Source organism: Esox lucius, chromosome 12, assembly GCF_011004845.1.
Source record: "Esox lucius isolate fEsoLuc1 chromosome 12, fEsoLuc1.pri, whole genome shotgun sequence".
Lineage (NCBI taxonomy): Eukaryota > Metazoa > Chordata > Actinopteri > Esociformes > Esocidae > Esox > Esox lucius.
In genome coordinates this window covers 26,520,974-26,540,434 of record NC_047580.1, presented here as the reverse complement: position 1 = coordinate 26,540,434, position 19,461 = coordinate 26,520,974, and the positions used below count along the sequence as shown (strand labels likewise).

General features: G+C 41.5%; 1 protein-coding gene and 1 long non-coding RNA gene across 11 annotated transcripts in view; both read left to right on the top strand.

Annotated features, from left to right (window-relative positions):
* LOC114828773 (complement receptor type 1-like) overlaps positions 1-19,461 on the top strand; it is a 99,966-nt gene that overhangs the window by 66,646 nt on the left and 13,859 nt on the right. For 2 of the 10 annotated variants that reach the window (XM_034295814.1, XM_034295810.1), the window contains 6 exons: positions 142-174; positions 660-857; positions 3,392-3,491; positions 3,749-3,822; positions 6,351-6,527; positions 8,623-9,386. The exons of 5 other annotated variants lie outside the window; for them this stretch is intronic. In XM_034295814.1, coding sequence (XP_034151705.1) covers positions 142-174; positions 660-857; positions 3,392-3,491; positions 3,749-3,822; positions 6,351-6,527; positions 8,623-8,663 — 623 coding nt within the window. In that variant the 3' untranslated portion in view covers positions 8,664-9,386. Of the gene's footprint in view, positions 1-141; positions 175-659; positions 858-3,391; positions 3,492-3,748; positions 3,823-6,350; positions 6,528-8,622; positions 9,387-19,461 lie in introns of those variants that run through there. 3 more of the 10 variants (XM_034295813.1, XM_034295812.1, XM_034295811.1) reach the window with 2 other exon arrangements.
* LOC117595371 lies at positions 15,132-16,252 on the top strand. The gene is made up of 2 exons (XR_004576574.1): positions 15,132-15,634; positions 16,214-16,252. It is a non-coding gene; the product is annotated as an uncharacterized LOC117595371 (long non-coding RNA).

Sequence of the window (19,461 nt, the reverse complement as noted above, 5' to 3'; positions counted from 1 at the left end):
AAATGCCTCTTATTTTCATTTCACACTGAACTGCTGTCATTATTTGCTCACAGGGATTTAATTTGAGCTGTATGGACTTCCTCTACTACAGTCATTAGCAAGGTTAGGGTCCTGATGACTGATGATGTATTGTGCCTCCAGGCAGAACTTGGGACCCAGCAGCAGCCCCACCTGGTGTGTGAGTGCAGAGAACATTACATAAAGAATGAAAAAGCAACAAAATAACTAACTGAAATTGACTCTGGACTCTAGCTTGTTATTTTCTCTAGCATCCCACTTTGCTTTTTAGGCTGCATTTCTTGGTCCTTTTACTGTAAGCATTCAGCAGTGTCTGATCTAGTAGCAAATAAGCATAGCTGTGTATTAGATATGGTTAATGTTTACTGTGTGCCTATTCTAAAAACCATGATGCAATGTTTTTGCAACACCTTACAATAATTTGATTATTGTGGAGTGTTGTGTATAGATACATTTTGAGAAAAAAAAGTGAAGTGGTCTGATTACTTTTTGAAGCCACTGTATCTATAAAAATAATTTTGCTTATGCATTCTCATTTTGACATATTACCAACTACTTTACTGTACAATTACTTTTTTATTGTAATGTGTTCCTGTGTTTACCTACCGTGGTCATTAAGGTAATGTCTATTTCCTCTTCAGGTTTTTCAGCTCAGAACTGCTCAAGACCAAAAGGCGGGCCCAGCCTGATTTTGTCAGATTCCTTCATTTATCAAGATACATTTACACATGGAGCATCAGTGTATTTTGTGTGTTCCACTGGATATGTCGGTGCAGGAGGGTCTAGATGGATCACTTGTACTGATGGCGTGTGGAGTGAAGTGAAACTGAAATGCAAAAGTAATTCCAATATTTGTGTATTTTCTTATTGTGCTTAAATGTATTCTTGGAATTTTTCTCCAGATTTTAGTTTCCCACTGACCATCAAATTATACAGATGTAGACATTGACACTACTGGTCATAAGATTTAGAACACCCCCATTTTTCCACTTTTTATTTAAATGTAAGCAGTTCAAATCCAGTGAATAACCTAAAATGGTACAAATGTATGCGGAAAACTGCCAGAGGTTAAGAAGAGTTTAGGTTACCAAAAATGTTGAAAATAACGCACATTTCAGAGGTATTAAAATAGTAATTTTTCAGAGAACAAGTAATGGGTTAACAACTTACAGCTGTTCTGCAATTGTAGTAAATTAAGCTTTGAACGTTGATGCTAACTATTCATACAGGTGTCCCAATTTTTTTATTAGTAACAAACCCCTTTATATGTATAAAAGCATTGTTGAAACAGACTGTATTACTACACCCTCTTAAGCATTATTTGGAGTATTTCACTGAAGGAAGTAGTATATTGCTATCAGAATGGCAAGGAAAAGGCAATTAACAAACGAGGACAGACAGACCATTATAACCCTTAAAAGTTTTGGTCTTTCCTTTAGAGAAATTGCAAAGGAAGCCAAGGTGTCAGTGAGTACATTTTCCTACAACCACCAAAGCCCCTTGGAAAATGGAGGGAACAATGACAGAAAGAGGTCTGGCAGATCAAAGACACAACACAGTCAGAAGACACGTTTTTGAGAGTCATAGGCCGGCTCATAGGAAAACAAAGCGCAGCTTATCACTGGTTGAAGTAAGCCAGTTTCAGATTCTGTGAAAAGGAGACTTCGAGCTGCAGGTTTGACAGGTCGAACGGTACTAAGAAAGCCATTGCTACGATGTGCAAAATAAGAAAGATGCTTATCTGGGCCATAAGCACTGCCAGTGGATTACTGAAGACTTGAAGAAGGTCTTCTGGACCGATGAAAATTGTCTGTTCATCACGCAGGGTTTTTGTATGCGATTGAGTAGGCCAAATAGTGGTTTCTCAGTGTGAGGCACCAACTTATAAACATGGAGGTGGAGGTGTGATGGTCTGGGGCTCTGTTGCTGGATCCAGAGTCGGCGACTTGCACAGTGAGTGGCACCCTGAACCAAAACGGTGTTTTCACAGCATTTTGTAATGCTATGCAATTCCCTCTGGTGTAAGGTCAATTGGTCAGGGGTTCAACTTACAGCAAGATAATGACCCAACACATGCCTTCAGAGAACTTCCTTAGAAAAGAACAGAAATAGAACGGTAGGCTTCACATCATGGAATGGTCAGCACATTTGTCCAGACATAAATCCCATCGAGCTAGTTTGGGATGAACTGGGCAGAAGGGTGAGAGCAAATCAACCTACAAGTGCAATACATTTGTGGGAACTTCTGCAACAGTGTTGGGAGGAACTTTCCAAACAATATTTGATCTTATTCTCATCTTTATCCGGTATCGGGTTGCGGGGACAGCAGCTCCAGCAGGGGACCCCAAACTTCCCTTTCCCGAGCCACATTTGCCAGCTCTGACTGGGGGATCCCGTGACGTTCCCAGGCCAGTGTCGAAATAGAATCTCTCCACCTAGTCCAGGGCCTACCCCGAGGTCTCCTCCCAGCTGGACGTGCCTGGAACACCTCCCTAGGGAGACGTCCTGGGGGCATCCTTACCAGATGCCCGAACCACCTCAACTGGCTCCTTTCGATGCAAAGGAGCAGCGCTCTACTTCGAGTTCCTCACGGATGGCTGAGCTTCTCATCCTATCCCTAAGGGAGAAGCCAGCCACCCTTCTGAGAAAACCCATTTCAGCCGCTTGTACTCGAGATCTTGTTCTTTCGGTCATGACCCAGCCTTCATGACCATAGGTGAGAGTAGGAAGGAAAATTGACTGGTATATCGAGAGCTTTGCCTTCCGGCTCAGCTCTCTTTTCGTCACAACGGTGCGGTAAAGCGAATGCAATATCGCCTCCGCTGCTCCGATTTTCCGGCCAATCTCCCGCTCCATTGTCCCCTCACTCGCGAACAAGACCCCGAGGTACTTGAACTCCTTTACTTAGGGTAACGCCTCATTCCCTACCCGGAGGAGGCACTCCATCGGTTTTCTCCTGAGAACCATGGCCTCAGATTAAGAGGTGCTAATCCTCATCCCAACCGCTTTGCACTCGGCTGCGAACCGGTCCAGTGAGTGCTGAAGGTCACAGACCGATGATGCCATCAGGACCACATCATCCGCAAAAAGCAGCGATGAGATCCCCAGCCCACCGAAATGCAACGCCTCCCCACCTTTGATTTCCATTGTAAATAGAATGACATGAGAGTGTTCAGCTGTTATGTCTGCAAAAGGTGGCTACTTTATTTATTAAACAATGCATATTACAGTTTGTTAATCAAAACTTCAATTTGTTTGTCTGCAATTGATTATTTGTTGTATGCTTTAATTTGAGAGTACATTAAGACATTAAACTTGATGAATGTCAATAAAAACTGGATTAAAAGGTTTTCTGTTTGTTTTTGTATTTCAGAAAGGTTGTGTGGGTCCCCGGGAGACATTCTGAATGGGCAGTATGATCTTTCTGAGGGGATTGAATTTGGCGCCCGGGTTTATGCCAAATGTAACAAAGGGTAAGTCCAAGGCTTTGCTTTCCAAAACCATATATATATATATATATATATATATATATATATATATATATATATATATATATATATATATTAATCCGCTTATAATATATATTATTTCTGTGTACGATTTGTCCCTTTCTGTGTACGATTTGTCAATACTAACTTGATCAACATCAGAGCTGTGAACACTGTTGAAACTTTGCTATTCTAAACTAAATGGTCCAAATACTGTGTCATTGTTTATATCTCTTTTTCAGCTATACTCTTGTGGGGAGCGGTGAAAGGACCTGTATGTCCCAAGGCTGGAGTGGCCGAGTTCCTACATGTGAAGGTTGGTCATTTAAAGGAGCATGTTGAGTTTAAACAACAAGGTACCTCCAGTGTTATGGATCTTACATAATAATGTATGGCCATTTAAACATTGTGGACAGCTTGGTTCCCTTTCCTCTTTATAACATCTATGTTGCTCTCTACCATTAGGTTAATATTCCATACTTCTATATTTTACATGCTTTGGCTGATATTTAAAAAGCTGTAAATGTCTTGGTTTCGCTCCAGTAGCCTACCACTCTGTCATGAGTATGGTTGGTTCCTTTAAAGTATCTAAATACGTGTCACGACGGTTGTGGAGTGCAGGCATGTCTCACGTTCGTGGGTTTATTTTTAGAATGAAACAAAACAAAACAACAAACAGACACTATAACTTTTAACTGATAGAAATAAAAGTGCGCGACACTGCGTCTTATAAATCCAAATTTCAATCCAGTTAATACAAAGGTTGACACTCAGTGACATGAAATAACCATCCACACAACACACATGAAGGGAGCCAACTAAATACACAGAGAACGAGACTAACACAAGACAGCTGGGAGTGAAGCACCGGTGTTAGACATCAACCTAATTAACTAGGGTATGGACAAGACAACATCACACCAGGACCACAAGAGGGCAGGACAACATGACAAAACAACCTGCCCTACTCATTACAATACGGGACCAAACTCGAAATGGGAGGTTACAGCCAATCAACAGCTACATGGGACTACAGCGAAGACTTGTGAGTGTTCAAAACCTGATGTTGTGCTCTCCTGCACTGGTGATGGGTGGACGGCATTCTCAACGGTGGACTGGTATTCCCACCAGAAGACACATAAGTATGTTGAAAACATTTTCATTTACACTCTGAATTGCTCATAATACTTCCTCCACTACAGTCATTAGCAAGGTTGGGGTCCTGATGACTGACGACGTATTGTGGCTCCAGGCAGAACTTGGGACCCAGCAGCAGCCCCACCTGGTGTGTGAGTGCAGAGAAGTCAGAAACGGGGAACATCTGGGGAGTTAACCACATCTCTCCCTCTCCGTTATCAAGCAGGTGTCGGCATTCATGTGGGGGAGGAACGTCTTGGCTGACACACAGTGAGAGAACACGAACCGTCCACAACTTATTTCCAAGATGCAAGACCCGAAGACTTCTGGCTATATCTCTAGATTGCATGTCTTTGTAGTAATGTCATGCCTGCCAATGTCTGACTATGGTAACATGGTACTCTCTGTCCTCATCTCCCTATATACTCGAGGCACATTGCCATAAGCCAAAGCCTTTGTTAAATGCCCAAATATAGTGGCTAATACGGGAAAGCTCTCATTGATGGTAAAGTTTGTTGCTTACATTTTTTTTTATTGCCCACTTTTTTCCACTTTGGGGTTGATTTTTATTGTTCCTTTACCTACAGAAATATAAAGCAAGAATATAACAAATGGAAATTGTCTTAGGACAGTATTATGTTATTTTCTCCATCATTCTTCATTGCCTTAAGTGCTGTATTTCCTGGTCCTTTTACAGTAGGCATTTTGCTGTGTCTGATCTAATAGCAAATAAGCAGAGTTTTGTATTAGACATGGTTAATGTTTACTGTGAGCCTATTCTAACAAGAAAAGGAACCAGGCATGCCTAGTTCGGCCATCCCGCGATTAAAAGGTATGAATGTTGTTGCCCTTGCTAGATTCAAATCGGGTTCTTCTGTGTAACAGGCTGTTCATCTTAACCACTACGCCGCTAAGCTATACGTGTGCATAGTGTTGGTATACTTATGCATAATCTCAAGTCGCTTATTACATACTACGTACTACAATTAAGTACTTCGTGGATGATGGTGAAGTACGTACTGTTTTGTATATAGTAAGATTGTGCCAGTACGGGGACCGATTGGGACATTCTTCCATATCATAATCATTAGATCATTTTAGATCATGCCAAATTTGAATGTATAGTGAGATACCATTAAGCATTGTGTTAAACCAGGGGTGGGCCATATTTCTCACTGGGGGCCCACATTGAAAATGCCAGAAAGCATCTTGGGCCAGAAAACTTATTTTAACCAACATGCCTTAAAGACACACAACATGGCTAACTCTGTTAACTTGCATATTATATTTATCCATATTTCTTTTTTCATGCTACACCATTTTCCTAATCTAACTTAATTTACTTTAACAATGTTTTTTGCATTATACTATAATTTAACAGTTGTAGCCAGCAAAGTTTTAGTCTATCCTGAACAAATCCTAATGCATCATTTTTGTCTGTGGCGAGGATCAAACACTGGTGTCCTGCATGGCAGTCCGCATCTCTAACCACTATGTTATTTAACAATAGTAGTCAGTCATTCACTCACTAACTCTGTAAGAAACATTCGCCCTTCTTGGGCGGCTACACTTACGTGGTCCAGCAGAATCCATGATACGTTGAGCTCAGAGGTGGCTCACAAAATGGAGCCCAGTTACAGAATGTAGAAATTGTTAGCTGTAACCTAATGATTTCATAAATACATCTGTCTGTTCTTATGTCTGCAGAGATCTCATGTCCTACTCCAGTTGTTAAGAATGGTGTCAGGTTTGAAGGGGGCCCACCACCCTACAAACACCTGTCCTCCGTGACGTTTCGCTGCAACTCTGGATATGAGATGAACGGACAGGCCACTCTGACATGTGAAATGAATGGCTGGTCAGCTGATGTCCCATCATGCATAGGTAAGACCTGTTGATTTCATTAAATCCCTGTATGTATTAGAAGTTGAGATGTGGCTACCACTGCATTTTGCAGCACCATGTAATACCCTCTGGTTTCAGCCCAGTTGGTCACAGGTTCAACCTACAGCAAGATAATGACCCAAAACATACCTTCAGGCTATGTCAGGGCTACCTTAGCATACAGTTGTGCTCAGAAGTTTGCATACGGTGGTAGAAATTGTGAAATTCTGGCATTGATTTTTAAAATATGACTGATCATGCAGAATAACTATTTTATTTAAGGATAGTGATCATATGAAGGCATTATAACATAGTTGTCTGGCTCCTTTTTAAACCATAATGATAACAGAAACCACCCAAATGGCCCTGATCAAATGTTTACATACCCTTGAATGTCTGGCCTTGTTACAGACACACAAGGTGACACACAGAAGTTAAAATGGCAATTAAGGGTGAATTTCCCACACCTGTGGCTTTTTAAATTGCAATTAGTGTCTGTGTGTAAATAGTCAATGAGTTTGTTAGCTCTCATGTGGATGCACTGAGCAGGCTAGATACTGAGCCATGGGGAGCAGAAAATAACTTTCCAAAGACCTGCGTAACAAGGTAATGGAACTTTATAAAGATGGAAAAGGATATAAAAAGATATCCAAAGCCTTGCAAATGCCAGTCAGTACTGTTCATTCACTTATTAGGAAGTGGAAAATTCATGGGTCTCTTGATACCAAGCCAAGGTCAGGTAGGCCAAGAAAGATTTCAGCCAAAACTGCCAGAAGAATTGTTTGGGATACAAAGAAAAACCCACAGGTAAACTCAAGAGAAATACATGCTGCTCTGGAAAAAGGTGGTGTGGTTGTTTCAAGGAACACAATCTGACGATACTTGAAGAAGAATTTGCTGCATGGTCGAGTTGCCACGAAGAAGCCTTTACTGCGCCAATGCCACAAACAAGCCCGACAACACAATATGCCTGACAACACCTTGACACGCCTCACAGCTTTTGTCACACTGTTTGGAGTGATGAGACCAAATAGAGCTTTATGGTGACAACCATAAGCGCTATGATTGGAGAGGGATCAACAAGACCTATAGTGAGAGAACAGAATAAAGATTGTCTCACGGAGCTCTAAAGACACAGGAATCTTGTGAAAATGTATGGCAAGATGAATACAGCATGTAATCAGAGAATACTGGCAGACAATTTGCATTCTTCTGCACGAAAGCTGCGCATAGGATGCTCTTGGACTTTTCAGCACAACAATGACCCTAAGCACAAGGCCAAGTTGACCCTCCAGTGGTTACAGCAGAAAAAAGTGAATGGTCTGGAGTGGCCATCACAGTCTCCTGACCGTAATATCATTGAGACACTCTGGGGAGATCTCAAACGTGTGGTTCATCCAAGACAACCAAAGACTTTGCATGACCTGGTAGCATTTTGCGAAGACGAATGGGCATCTATACCACCTGCAAGAATTCGGGCCCTCATAGGGCCTCATTCTCCAAGGGTATGCAAACTTTTGAGCACAACTGTATCTAAATAAGTCCCTGATTAGAGGGTTGAAATGAACAAATGGAGTGGAACTGGCTTTGATGTGTAGATTTGTATTTCACTGATCTAGATAACAACATCGTAGTCTCGATAGGCTCTAAATGTTTCAGGTAATCTTTGGTTGCATTGTCCTCCATTCCCAATGGTGGACTGGTATTCCCAGCAGAAGACATGTACAGATTTGGAGAGGCTATGGACTATATTTGTCTAGAGGAATTCATAATGAATGTAAACAGATTGTTAAGCTGTTTAGAGAATGGAGAGTTCCAGCCATCTCCTAATTCTATAAGTATGTTCAAAATGTCTCTTATTTTCATTTACACACTGAATTGCTCACATTACTCGCTCACAGATTTAGTTGGGTCTATTTGGACTTCCTTCACTACAGTCATTAGCAAGGTTAGGGTCCTGATGACTGATGACGTATTGTGGCTCCAGGCAGAACTTGGGACCCAGCAGCAGCCCCACCTGGTGTGTGAGTGCAGAGAAGTCAGAAACAGGGAACATCTGGGGAGTTAACCACCTCTCTCCCTCTCCGTTATCAAGCAGGTGTCGGCATTCATGTGGGGGAGGAACGTCTTGGCTGACACACAGTGAGATAACACGGACCGTCCACAACTTATTTCCAAGATGCAAGACCCGAAGACTTCTGGCTATATCTCTAGATTGCATGTCTTTGTAGTAATGTCATGCCTGCCAATGTATGACTATGGTAATAGGGTACTCTCTGTCCTCATCCCCCTATATACTCGAGGCACATTGCCATAAGGCAAAGCCTTTGTTAAATGCCCAAATATAGTGGCTAATACGGGAAAGCTCCAATTGATGGTAAAGTTTGTTGCTTATATTTTTTCTGTTAAGTGTTGGTGTGCCTTTGTGTTTGTTGTTGTTCTGTGTGAGACAGGCTGCCACTTTATTCCACTGTGGGGTTGACTTTTGTTATTTCTTGTAAGAAACAGCAACAATATAGCAAACTGAAATCTGGCTTATTTTCTTTGCTTAACCCTTGTGTAATCCTCTGTATACTCCACTTGTCCTAAGGGTAAAAAATGATCTGCCTTCACCAAAATTAATATCTGGGTTTTCCCTTTTCACTGTGCAGAAAGACTGCATTTTATCAGTGTACACCTCTAGTTTTCATTATGTCATAATTGTTTTCTTTACTAAAGTAGAGGTTCATTATTATTCCTAAAGTACTGCATAGGTGTTTTACAGCTAAATGTATTAATTGCACTTTTTAATTAGTATTTTTGTACAAGAAACCAGGTAAGCCTAGTTCAGCCAGCCCGCAATAAAAAGTGATGATCATTGTTGCCCTCCCGGGATTCAAATCCAGACCTCCCACATGAGAGGCTGTGTCTTTAACTACTACACCACAGAGCAATACAATTGCTGGGTTTTGGTATAGTCTCTTGACATTATAGAATTTTGTCATGCAGTAACATCACACAGTTTGACTATTTAGCTAGACACCATTAACTATTGTGTTAAACTGAGTAACGTTTCTTATTAAGTTTACCTCTGCCTCAAATAGCATCTATGATCTGTATGGCTTTTGCCACTGGCCGTTTTAACAGCTTATTAGCCATTTGTGAATGACATGGATTCAGTAACTCTCAATATAGGCGACGATAACTGACTTATTCGTCAAGTAAAAAGACGAGAGAATCGTGTAGCCAGCAACGTTTTTTTCTATCCTGAACAAATCCTAATGCATAATTCAGAAGTCCACCAGAAATATTCACAATATAACAGAAAATAGTTTTATGTTAGGCTTCCTATAACGTAACTACTGGAGGTAGGTTTTATCCAGCAAAGTTTTTGTTTGACCTGAACAAATCCTAAGGCATTATTTGTTTTGATTGTGTCGGGAGTCAAATGTAGGACAGTGTGTGTGCATGGACTTTGCAGAAGTATTTCTCACATGTGCAGCATGGTGTTTGTTTTATAGTCCTTTGGGTGGGCAGAGTTAGCATATCCTCCTCTTGCCTGCCCCACCTGCAGCCTAAGGTGGACCAGGATAAGATTCAGCCCCTGAACAGTTTTCAGAAGCACTGCAGAGGCTGTTGTGTGGGGCAGGCACTCCCTTTGAATGTGTGGGGTTACTAGTGCCTTTGCCAGCTAGTCCAGGAACACCCTCTTGTTCCGCTTTTCAGCCATCCAGGTAGTGTTGATGTTGTTCCCGATCAAGAAGGCATTGCATGAGGACACAGTGATGCAGTGGAAGATGAACAGGGGCCACGATCACTGATCTTAGCCTTTTTGTGCAGTGTGTTCAGGAGGACCACATCCTTGTTCCTCTTTGGGAGGTAAGAAACTGCAGTGCTGGTTGTGAAGTCAAACTGATGAGAAGGTCTCTCTCCCCCTTGTTGCGCGGAGTGTTGGGGAGAGCTCAGGCTACCCTTCTAACTGTGCCAACCAAGGTGATCTCCCTCTTCAGGAGCTACTGGCTGAGTTCATAGGTGAAGAAACTGTCACACGTGACATGGTGCCGCCTCTGTCCATCTGTCATATCATCCACAACCCGCATCCCCAGGTTTTTCTCCGGGTCTCCACTGGTCGGCTTCCCTGTGCAGATTTGCATATTCCAAGTGTAGCTGGATTGTGCGTCACAGGCCACCCATATCTTGATGCCATCCCTTGCTGGCTTGCTAGGCATATACTGCCGGAAAGGACAGCAACCTTTTGATAAAAGAGATTATCAGTAATTAGTATCATTGTCACAGAAAACAATCTCATGAATCAATGATATTACAGCAATACATAAAATGAATTGTGAAAAATCACTTAAAATTCAGATATGAAAATAAAAATGGACCTCTGAATGGACCGGTTGCTCATCCACTGTTACTTCAGGCCCAGGGTTGTAGAGGTGTTGCAGCCGCTCCACCCGCTTCTCCCAGACCTCTCTTATGACTGCCAGTTTGTCCCTCACACGCCTCGCAGGTCTTGACTCACTGTTATCAAATCGTTGCATTCTTAAGAGATTGTGAAAGTCTTCCAGTTTCATCGTTGCCCGGAAAATCGCCCCTTCCACTCTGTATCCCAGAGACTACATGTAGCCTCGTGACCTATACACACCCGCTATGATTAGCAGCCTTATGAAGGCACCCTGTGCAATCTCATCCAGCCTTTCCCAGTTTTCTCCATGATTACGGAAACACTCCAAATGTGTCATTTGATTTATTTTTTTTCGACGGCTGGTGTGATGAACGTTTTGAATGTTGAGGCGATGTCCTGGGCATGAGGAAAACAAATTAAAAATGTATTTCAGATTGTGGGATTTCTTCTTCATCTGAAGATGATGCATCGTGCTCTGGGTTGTATTCTCCATCTTTTTCTTCAGATTCCTCCTCTTCTAAATCATTGTTTTCGTATGATTTAGACAGGTCGCAGACCAGAAAGATCTGCAAAACTGAAATGTGCACTCATGGCTTCAGCAAGGGAACTGGGGGCACAGTCATATGCAGCACCTTTTTACCTCTGACTGCATTCCCCATTAGCATGCAATGCTTTCAAGATCTGTTTAATTTGTCTGAAATGTTATTTATTTTGTGAGTGAACTTAAGTCATGTGTGGGGTCGTGGAGGGGAGATGCTGCACATGCACAATAACATTTTTGTCTGAGTTCAATCAGTACGACACAACCTCAATTTCTTATTGTTGACTACTCTGGAAGTTTCAGATGACTTTCTAATTTTCTGGAAAGGAAATGACAGGTGACAATAAAATCTGATTAATTGAGTTTGATTTCTCTCTGTTGGGTAATAAAATACAACTTTCCTTTGATTTCCTAATAAATAAAAATCCCAAACTAAGAAGGATGAAACTTGGCCACCACAAAACAATCACCCATCAACAGTCCCTTTTCTCATCCCTTAAATAGTGCAGTATTAGGGCCTCTAGTGGAAGGACTGCAAAATTGCATCTATAAAAATTTTAAATACTCTCCAACCCCATGCTGAGCCCCAGAAAGAAAACCCTGCAAAACATACAGAATTTTGATAGTTTTTTGTCTAAACATATAATGAACAAGAAAAGGAAAATGTTAATGAAAACATTTTAAAAAAATAAAAATTGGGGGGTACAGTAACTGAAAAAGTTTGGGAGCTGTAACCTATACGCTCTCTCTCCCACTCAAACAAAACGATTGGAATGACCGATGAATAGATCCAGGGCTATCAGGATCTGGAAAGACCAAATATAATTCACAAATTATGTGTATAGAATATACAACAGTAACAGTAGATCTTGTGTTATTCACCATAAATCCAAGGCTTGTGTGTTGATACACTGCTCCAACAAAATTAAGTGACTCATAATCATCCCACTTTAACACCAATTGAAATAAATTAAACTTCAGGGATATCAATCTGTCCAGTTAAGAAGCATAAAAGTATGTCACCAGTTTTAGTACAAATGAAAGTGACAACAGGTGCACTGGAGAGAGTTTAAATCACAGATAAACTCTAAGAACTAATCAGTCATTTAAAAAACAATGTTCTTAATAGGGACAAATACTGAGTTGTGTGGTGTGGCAATATAATTATATATTTCTATCCATACCAGGAAGTAGACTCACACAATGAGGCATTGTCATAGCGTGACAGACCCTCTAGATCTGCCTCTACGTTAAACTTGAAACCCCAGCATTACGTTTATGTGCACTGTATTTTTGAGAACTGTATAGAAATACTTTATAATATCGTAACATATGCCTGTCCGTTATAAACCCTTTCATGGTTATATTGCATTAGGTAATCATTAGGTAATCATTAGGTAATCATTAGGTAATCAAGTGCCATAATGTGACATAGGAGTTCCAGCAGTGTATGCTACTGCTTTCCGGAGTGCTTGTACCACTACAGGATGGGCGTAGTTCCTTTTAAACGTTCCCTGCACAGTTGACCAGAAGTTATTTTCTATCTTTTGGCTGCTCTCCCAAGCAGTACCAGAATGTTTAACATACATGGACCATGTTGATAGAATTTGTTACCAGATGGTATGTGAATCTGGTATGGGGTAAAATGTTAGGGCAGATCTGATTGAATAATGTATGTTTTGTCATTTTGGCCAGGACATGAGTATATCACATGAGCATATCACACGATATCACATTATTGCTCTGTCCTTCCTAGAACAGAGCCATAATGCATCACACCCACACGTGAGAAAACTTTGAACTGTGTAACCACTGAAAATAATGCTGCATGATGATGAATAAAGGTTTGTTGTACAGTGTTAGTAAATGGGGATTAGGATTTTTTTAATTGTATTTTTACGAATATTATATCTTTATTTGTAAATGACTTATAATGGACTGTGAAATGATTCAATCATCTTTAAACCATTTACAAATGTACAAATGTTACCTTATTAAAACATTTTACCAAAAAATGTAATATCTACACTGATCAGCCATAACATTATGACCACTGACAGGTGAAGTGAATAATACTGATAACCCTGTTATCATGGCTCCTGTCAGTGGTTGGGATATATTAGGCAGCAAGTGAATTTTTTTCTCCAAAAAAGTTAAATATGTTAGAAGCAGGAAAATTGGCCGAGCGTAAAGATCTGAGCAACCTTGACAAAGGCCAAATTGTGATGGCTAGATGACTGGGTCAGAGCATCTCCAAAACTGCAGCCCCTTGTGGGGTGTTCCGAGTCTGCAGTGGTCAGTACCTACCAAAAGTGGTCCAAGGAAGGAAAAGCAGTGAACCAAAGCAGTGAACAGGGGAGCGAAGACTGGCCCGTGTGGTCCAATCCAACAGACGAGCTACTGTAGCTCAAATTGCTGAAAAAGTTAATGCTGGTACTGATAGAAAGGTGTCAGAACACACAGTACATCACAGTTTGTTGCGTATGGGGCTCCATAGCAGTGCGTGAGCACCGCTTACCTGGGGAACACATGGCACCAGGATGCACTATGGGAAGAAGGCAAGCCAGCGGAGGCAGTGTAATGCTTTGGGCAATGTTCTGCTGGCAATCCTTGGGTCCTGCCATTCATGTGGATGTTGCTTTAACACATACCACCTACCTGAGCATTGTTGCAGTCCATGTGCACCCTTTCATGGGAACAGTATTCCCTGATGGTATTGGCCTCTTTCAGCAGGATATTGTGCCCTGCCTCAAAGCAAAAATGGTTCAGGAATGGTTTGAGGAACACAGCGATGAGTCCAAGGTGTTGACTTGGCCTCCAAATTCCCCTGATCTCCATCCAATTGAGCACCTTTGGGATGTGCTGGACAAACATGTCCGATCCTTGGAGGCCCCACGTCGCAACTTACAGGACTTAAAGGATCTGCTGCTAACATCTTGTTACCACAGCACAGATACCACAGCACACCTTCAGAGGTCTAGTGGAGTCCATGCCTTGTTGGGTCAGGGCTGTTTTGGCAGCAATATAAAACAATATTAGGCAGGTGGTCATAATGTTATGGCTTATCGGTGTATATGTAGGCTATTGTGGATAAAATATTCTGTAAGTAATATTTTTGGTCTAACGTTTCCATTAACATTTTTGGTTAGAGTAAAACTATCCATGAGGAAGTGATACTGTTACCCATTAAAATACCAGAGTGTATATAGTATCTTACTGCTTAGAAACATTCATACAGGATATGAATACCATACCCACATATTTGTGAGAATACTGTGTCAGGGCTAAAAGGCTTGGCAGGAAATTATGAAAGGGTCTGACTCATAAAGCTCACATGCTCGATGCCACTATTGCTCTATCAACCCATTGTATATATTTCTATGAATCGAAGAGCGCCCTTTCTCTGACAGAGCAAGCTAAGCCTATTATAGAAAGGAATGTATTACTGCCTGACCCAATGAGGTAATATTAGAAACGAGTAACGGGAAATAGTAGGTGTGGTTGCGGCGTCCGAGAGGAAGATGACGTACGAATTTTAATTATACCGTCGTCGTCATCGTAAACGGTCTAACCAAAACACACCATTTCGCCCGAGGGCGGAGCCTTAAATCACGTCGAAGGGAGACATTTTCCATGGGGTTATCGGGAGGTTGTGCAGAGACATTTTATAAATAATACAACAAACGTATAGTTTTTATTGACACAACATAATTTCTGTAGAATTATTGAAAACATAGCCGATATGTGCTGGTGGCCAGAAAGCCTACTTCTAATTTTAGTTGTCTTTCAATTATTTAATTGCACTTAACTTGAAGAATGTGTACAATACCCATTAGATGGATTAAGAATGTAGTTCAGGTAAAACTTTGAAATGTTAACGTGAGCAAGGAGTTTGGCAGAATAAATCTGAATGTAATATTCAGAAAATTGTAAACGTCAGACATGGATGATTTGAATGTCACATTTCCTTAGACCAAAGGAGCCCGCTTCAAAGATTACTGTACCGAGAACAAGCCACACCCATCCGCTGGCGAAATGCCTTGTTTTTAGACACTTCAGTTCCTGTTAGTAACAGTACAGCCACGACCGGAAGGGAGTGACAAACGTCGACGTACGTGCTAGCTAACAGAATTGCTGTCGAGTCGAGGAAGGTGTACAGACCATTTCAACAATACGGTATTTTTGAATCTGATATTTATTTTATATTGATAACTAATTCTGGCGTGTTACGCCAGCTAGCAGATTTAGCTTTAATAGCCAACGGTATACTTAAGCTAACTACAGTAGCTAACCTTTCTGGCTTTATGTTTACTGTTCAGGTTCCAGAGTTCAGTAACGTTAATTTATGTCAGATGTCTAGCTATCTTAAATAGCACTGTTGTTCTGAATACATTTTCTAAAAACTAATTACCTATAGAATGAACAATAATTCGTGATGTACGGACAGTTTCCCGGACACCTTAACATGATGTAAAACTAAGAGGCCACTGGCCATAATGTTGATTGTATAATAGTGTCGGGACTAACGAATGGTCCACCTGGGTAGCGTCTGTACTGTACTGTAGGAACCAAAACGTATTAGTTAATAACACAACCCGACGCCTGGTTGCGTCGTCCGTTATTTTCAAGGTAATAATGTTATCTATGTTACCACCCATGGCCAGGTAAACCTTGTTTTGTGTGATTAGCGACGTGTATTTCTTTGTCAACATGTGGTATCAACAATTGGATATTAAGAGAAGGTCATCCTCTTAGGTGGATATCCAAGGACACCGAACAGTACAGAGTACAGGACAGGCAATCCAACCAATCCAGGAAATACTGTTTGTTACTGATAAAGACGTCATGCAGGCCTTTAAGGTCTGTTGTGGTACTTTGAAGATATGGATGATCCAGCTGGCCTTGGTTCTCAGTATTCAAGGTAACCCTAACCCTTATGTTCATTTGTTTATTATGATGCAGTTAACTCTTGTGAAAACATGGCTAAGCAGTAAGGATACACTGATATGTTGATGGACTATGCTAATTACAGTCTTTTGGTAGATTCAATCTTAAGCATAAGTTGTCCTTGCTTACCTGGCAGGATGGTATTATTAATTGCATCAATCCATGTGTTTTGCAAATACAATCACATGTGGGCTACAACCACTCCTAACCCACGGATCCTCTTGTTAGATGAATATCCCAAAAATATTTTTTTTATCTGAGCTCTTCACTTTCTCCTCATTTTGCCTTATTTACTTAATTTATAATGGATACTTTTTGCAATCTAAACTCAATAAACCAGAACAGTGCTCTATTGGAGTGGCTTTGGGACAAGTCTGTGAATATCCTTGAGTGGCCCAGTCAACGCATGGACTTCTGAATCCCATTGAGCATCTCTCAATCAATTGGTCTATTGTCTGGTATTGTGTGTAGATTCATGTAAAAGAGGTGATCTATTATAAATCCAGTCTATAACATGACAAATGTGGAGAAAGTGAAGTGGTCTGGTTATATACACTGCTCAAAAAAAATTACGGCACAAATCACAGTATTACACCAAGTCAGTTGAACTTCAGGGATATCAGTATGTCCAGTTAGGAAACAAGCAATTGTGAATCAATGTCACCTGTTTTGGTGCAAATGAAAGTGACACCAGGTGCACTGGAGAGGCAACAGCAAGACAACCCCCAAAGAGGAAATGGTTTTGCAGGTGGTGGCCACAGACAATTGCTCTCTCCTTATCCTTCCTGACGGATTCTTCTATATTTTTGTACTGTTCTAGTATCGTTGTCACTACTGGTAGCATGAGCCCATTCAGGTTGCACAGGTAGTCCTGCTTCTCCAGAAGGTTTGCTGTATCTCCCAGTCATTCTAAAGAGCATGGAAGAGATACCAGGAGTCAGGCCATTACACAAGGAGAGCAGGACAGTGCAGTAGAAGCATCAACCCAGCAGCAGGACCGGTATCTGGTCCTTTGTGTGGGGAGCTACAGGAGGAGCACTGTCAAAGCCCTACAAAATGACCGCAAGCTGGCTACCGGTGGGTGTTTTTCTGACCAAACTGTCAGAAACAGACTCCATGCAGGTGGCATGAGGGCCCGACATCCTCTAGTGGGACCTGTGTTCAAAGCCCAGCACTGTGCAGCTTGATTGTTATATTCGCCAGAGAGCACCAGAATTGGCAGGTCCGCCATTGGTGCCCCATTCTCTTCACAGATGAGAGCAGGTTCACACTGAGCACACGTGAAAGAGTCTGGAGCATCCATGAGGAACGTTATGCTACCTGCAACATCATCCATCATGACCATTTTGGTGGTGGGTCAGTGATGGTCTGGGGAGGCATATCCTCGGTGGCTTGCACAGACCTCCATGTGCTAACAGTATCTTGACTGCTTTTAGGAACCGGGATTAAATCCTCAGACCCATTGTCAGATCTTACACTCGTGTGGTGGGCCCTCGGTTCCTCTGGGTGCAGGAAAATTCCCTGCCTTATGTGGCCAGTGTGTGTAGGCTGTTCCTGGATGACGAAGGCATTGATGCCATTGACTGGACCTCACGTTCCCCAGACCTGAATCCAATTGAGAACCTCTGGGATATTATGTATCGGAGCATCTGACTCCCACCAAGTAGGGCCACAGATATCCAGGAGCTCACTGATGCCCTGATCCAGGTCTGGGAGGAGATGCCCCAGGACACCATCCGCCATCTCATCAGGAGCATGACCAGGCGTTGTTGGGAGTGCATACAGGCACTTGTTGGCCATACACACTACTGAGTCACATTATGAGTTGCTATTTCAATTGTTTACTTTGATTTTTGGTGCGTGTTTGAATCCAGCCCTCAATCGGTGGATGATTTTTGCTTATATTGCTTATATTGACCGTTATGTCATTTTGTTCTCAACGAATTACGCAATGTACAGTAAAGATTTTGATCTTAAATATTTCCTTCATTAAGACCTGATGTGTGATAAAGGTGTGCACTTAATTTCTTTGAGCAGTGTATATAATAAACATCTGCTTTTGCATTCTCAGTTTGCCACAACTGACTACTTGTCTGTACAATAACTTTTTTTTATTGTAATGTGTTTCTGTGTGTGTCTGCCTTGGTTATTAATGTAATGTCTATTTTCTCTTCCCATTTTTCAGCTCAGGACTGCTCCAGACCAACAGGAGGGCCCAACATGGTTTTGTCCGATTCCTTCATTAATCGAGATACATTTACGAATGGCGAACAAGTGTATTTTGTGTGTTCCACTGGATATGTCTCTGCAGGAGGGTCTAGATCAATCACCTGTACAGATGGCGTGTGGAGTGAAGTGAAACTGAAATGCAAAAGTAATTCCAGTATTTGTGAATTTATAATTTCTTTGCTAAACTGTCAGGTAATGTTTCTCAGGATTTTAGCTACCCACTGCTCACAAATTGATACAGATGCAGATATAGATATACAGTTGTGCTCAAGTTTGCATATCCTTGGAGAGTTGGTAATATATGTACCATTTGTAAAGAAGCAGGTAAAACATGTCTTATTTCTTATGGGATTCACATTTAACTGTAGGTTATAACAGAATAGCACAATCATAAAACCAACATGGCAACAAAGAAAAAAAATTATCTGACCCCTGTTCAAAAGTCTTCATACACTTAGTTCTTAATACTGTGTATTGCCCCCTTTAACATCAATGACAGCGTGCAGTCTTTTGTAATATTTAGACCCTGGATTCTTGCAGGTGGTATAGATGCCCATTGATCTTGGCAAAATGCCTCCAGGTCATGCAAAGTCTTTGGTTGTCTTGCATGAACCGCATGTTTGAGATCTCCCCAAAGTGGCTCCATGATATTAAGGTCAGGAGACTGTCATGGCCACTCCAGATCCTTCAACTTTTTCTGCTGTAACCACTGGAGGGTCTACTTGGCCTTGTGCTTAGGATCATTGTCGTGCTGGAAAGTCCTAGAGCGTCTCATGCACAGCTTTCGTGCAGAAGAATGCAAATTGTCTGCCAGTATTTTCTGATAA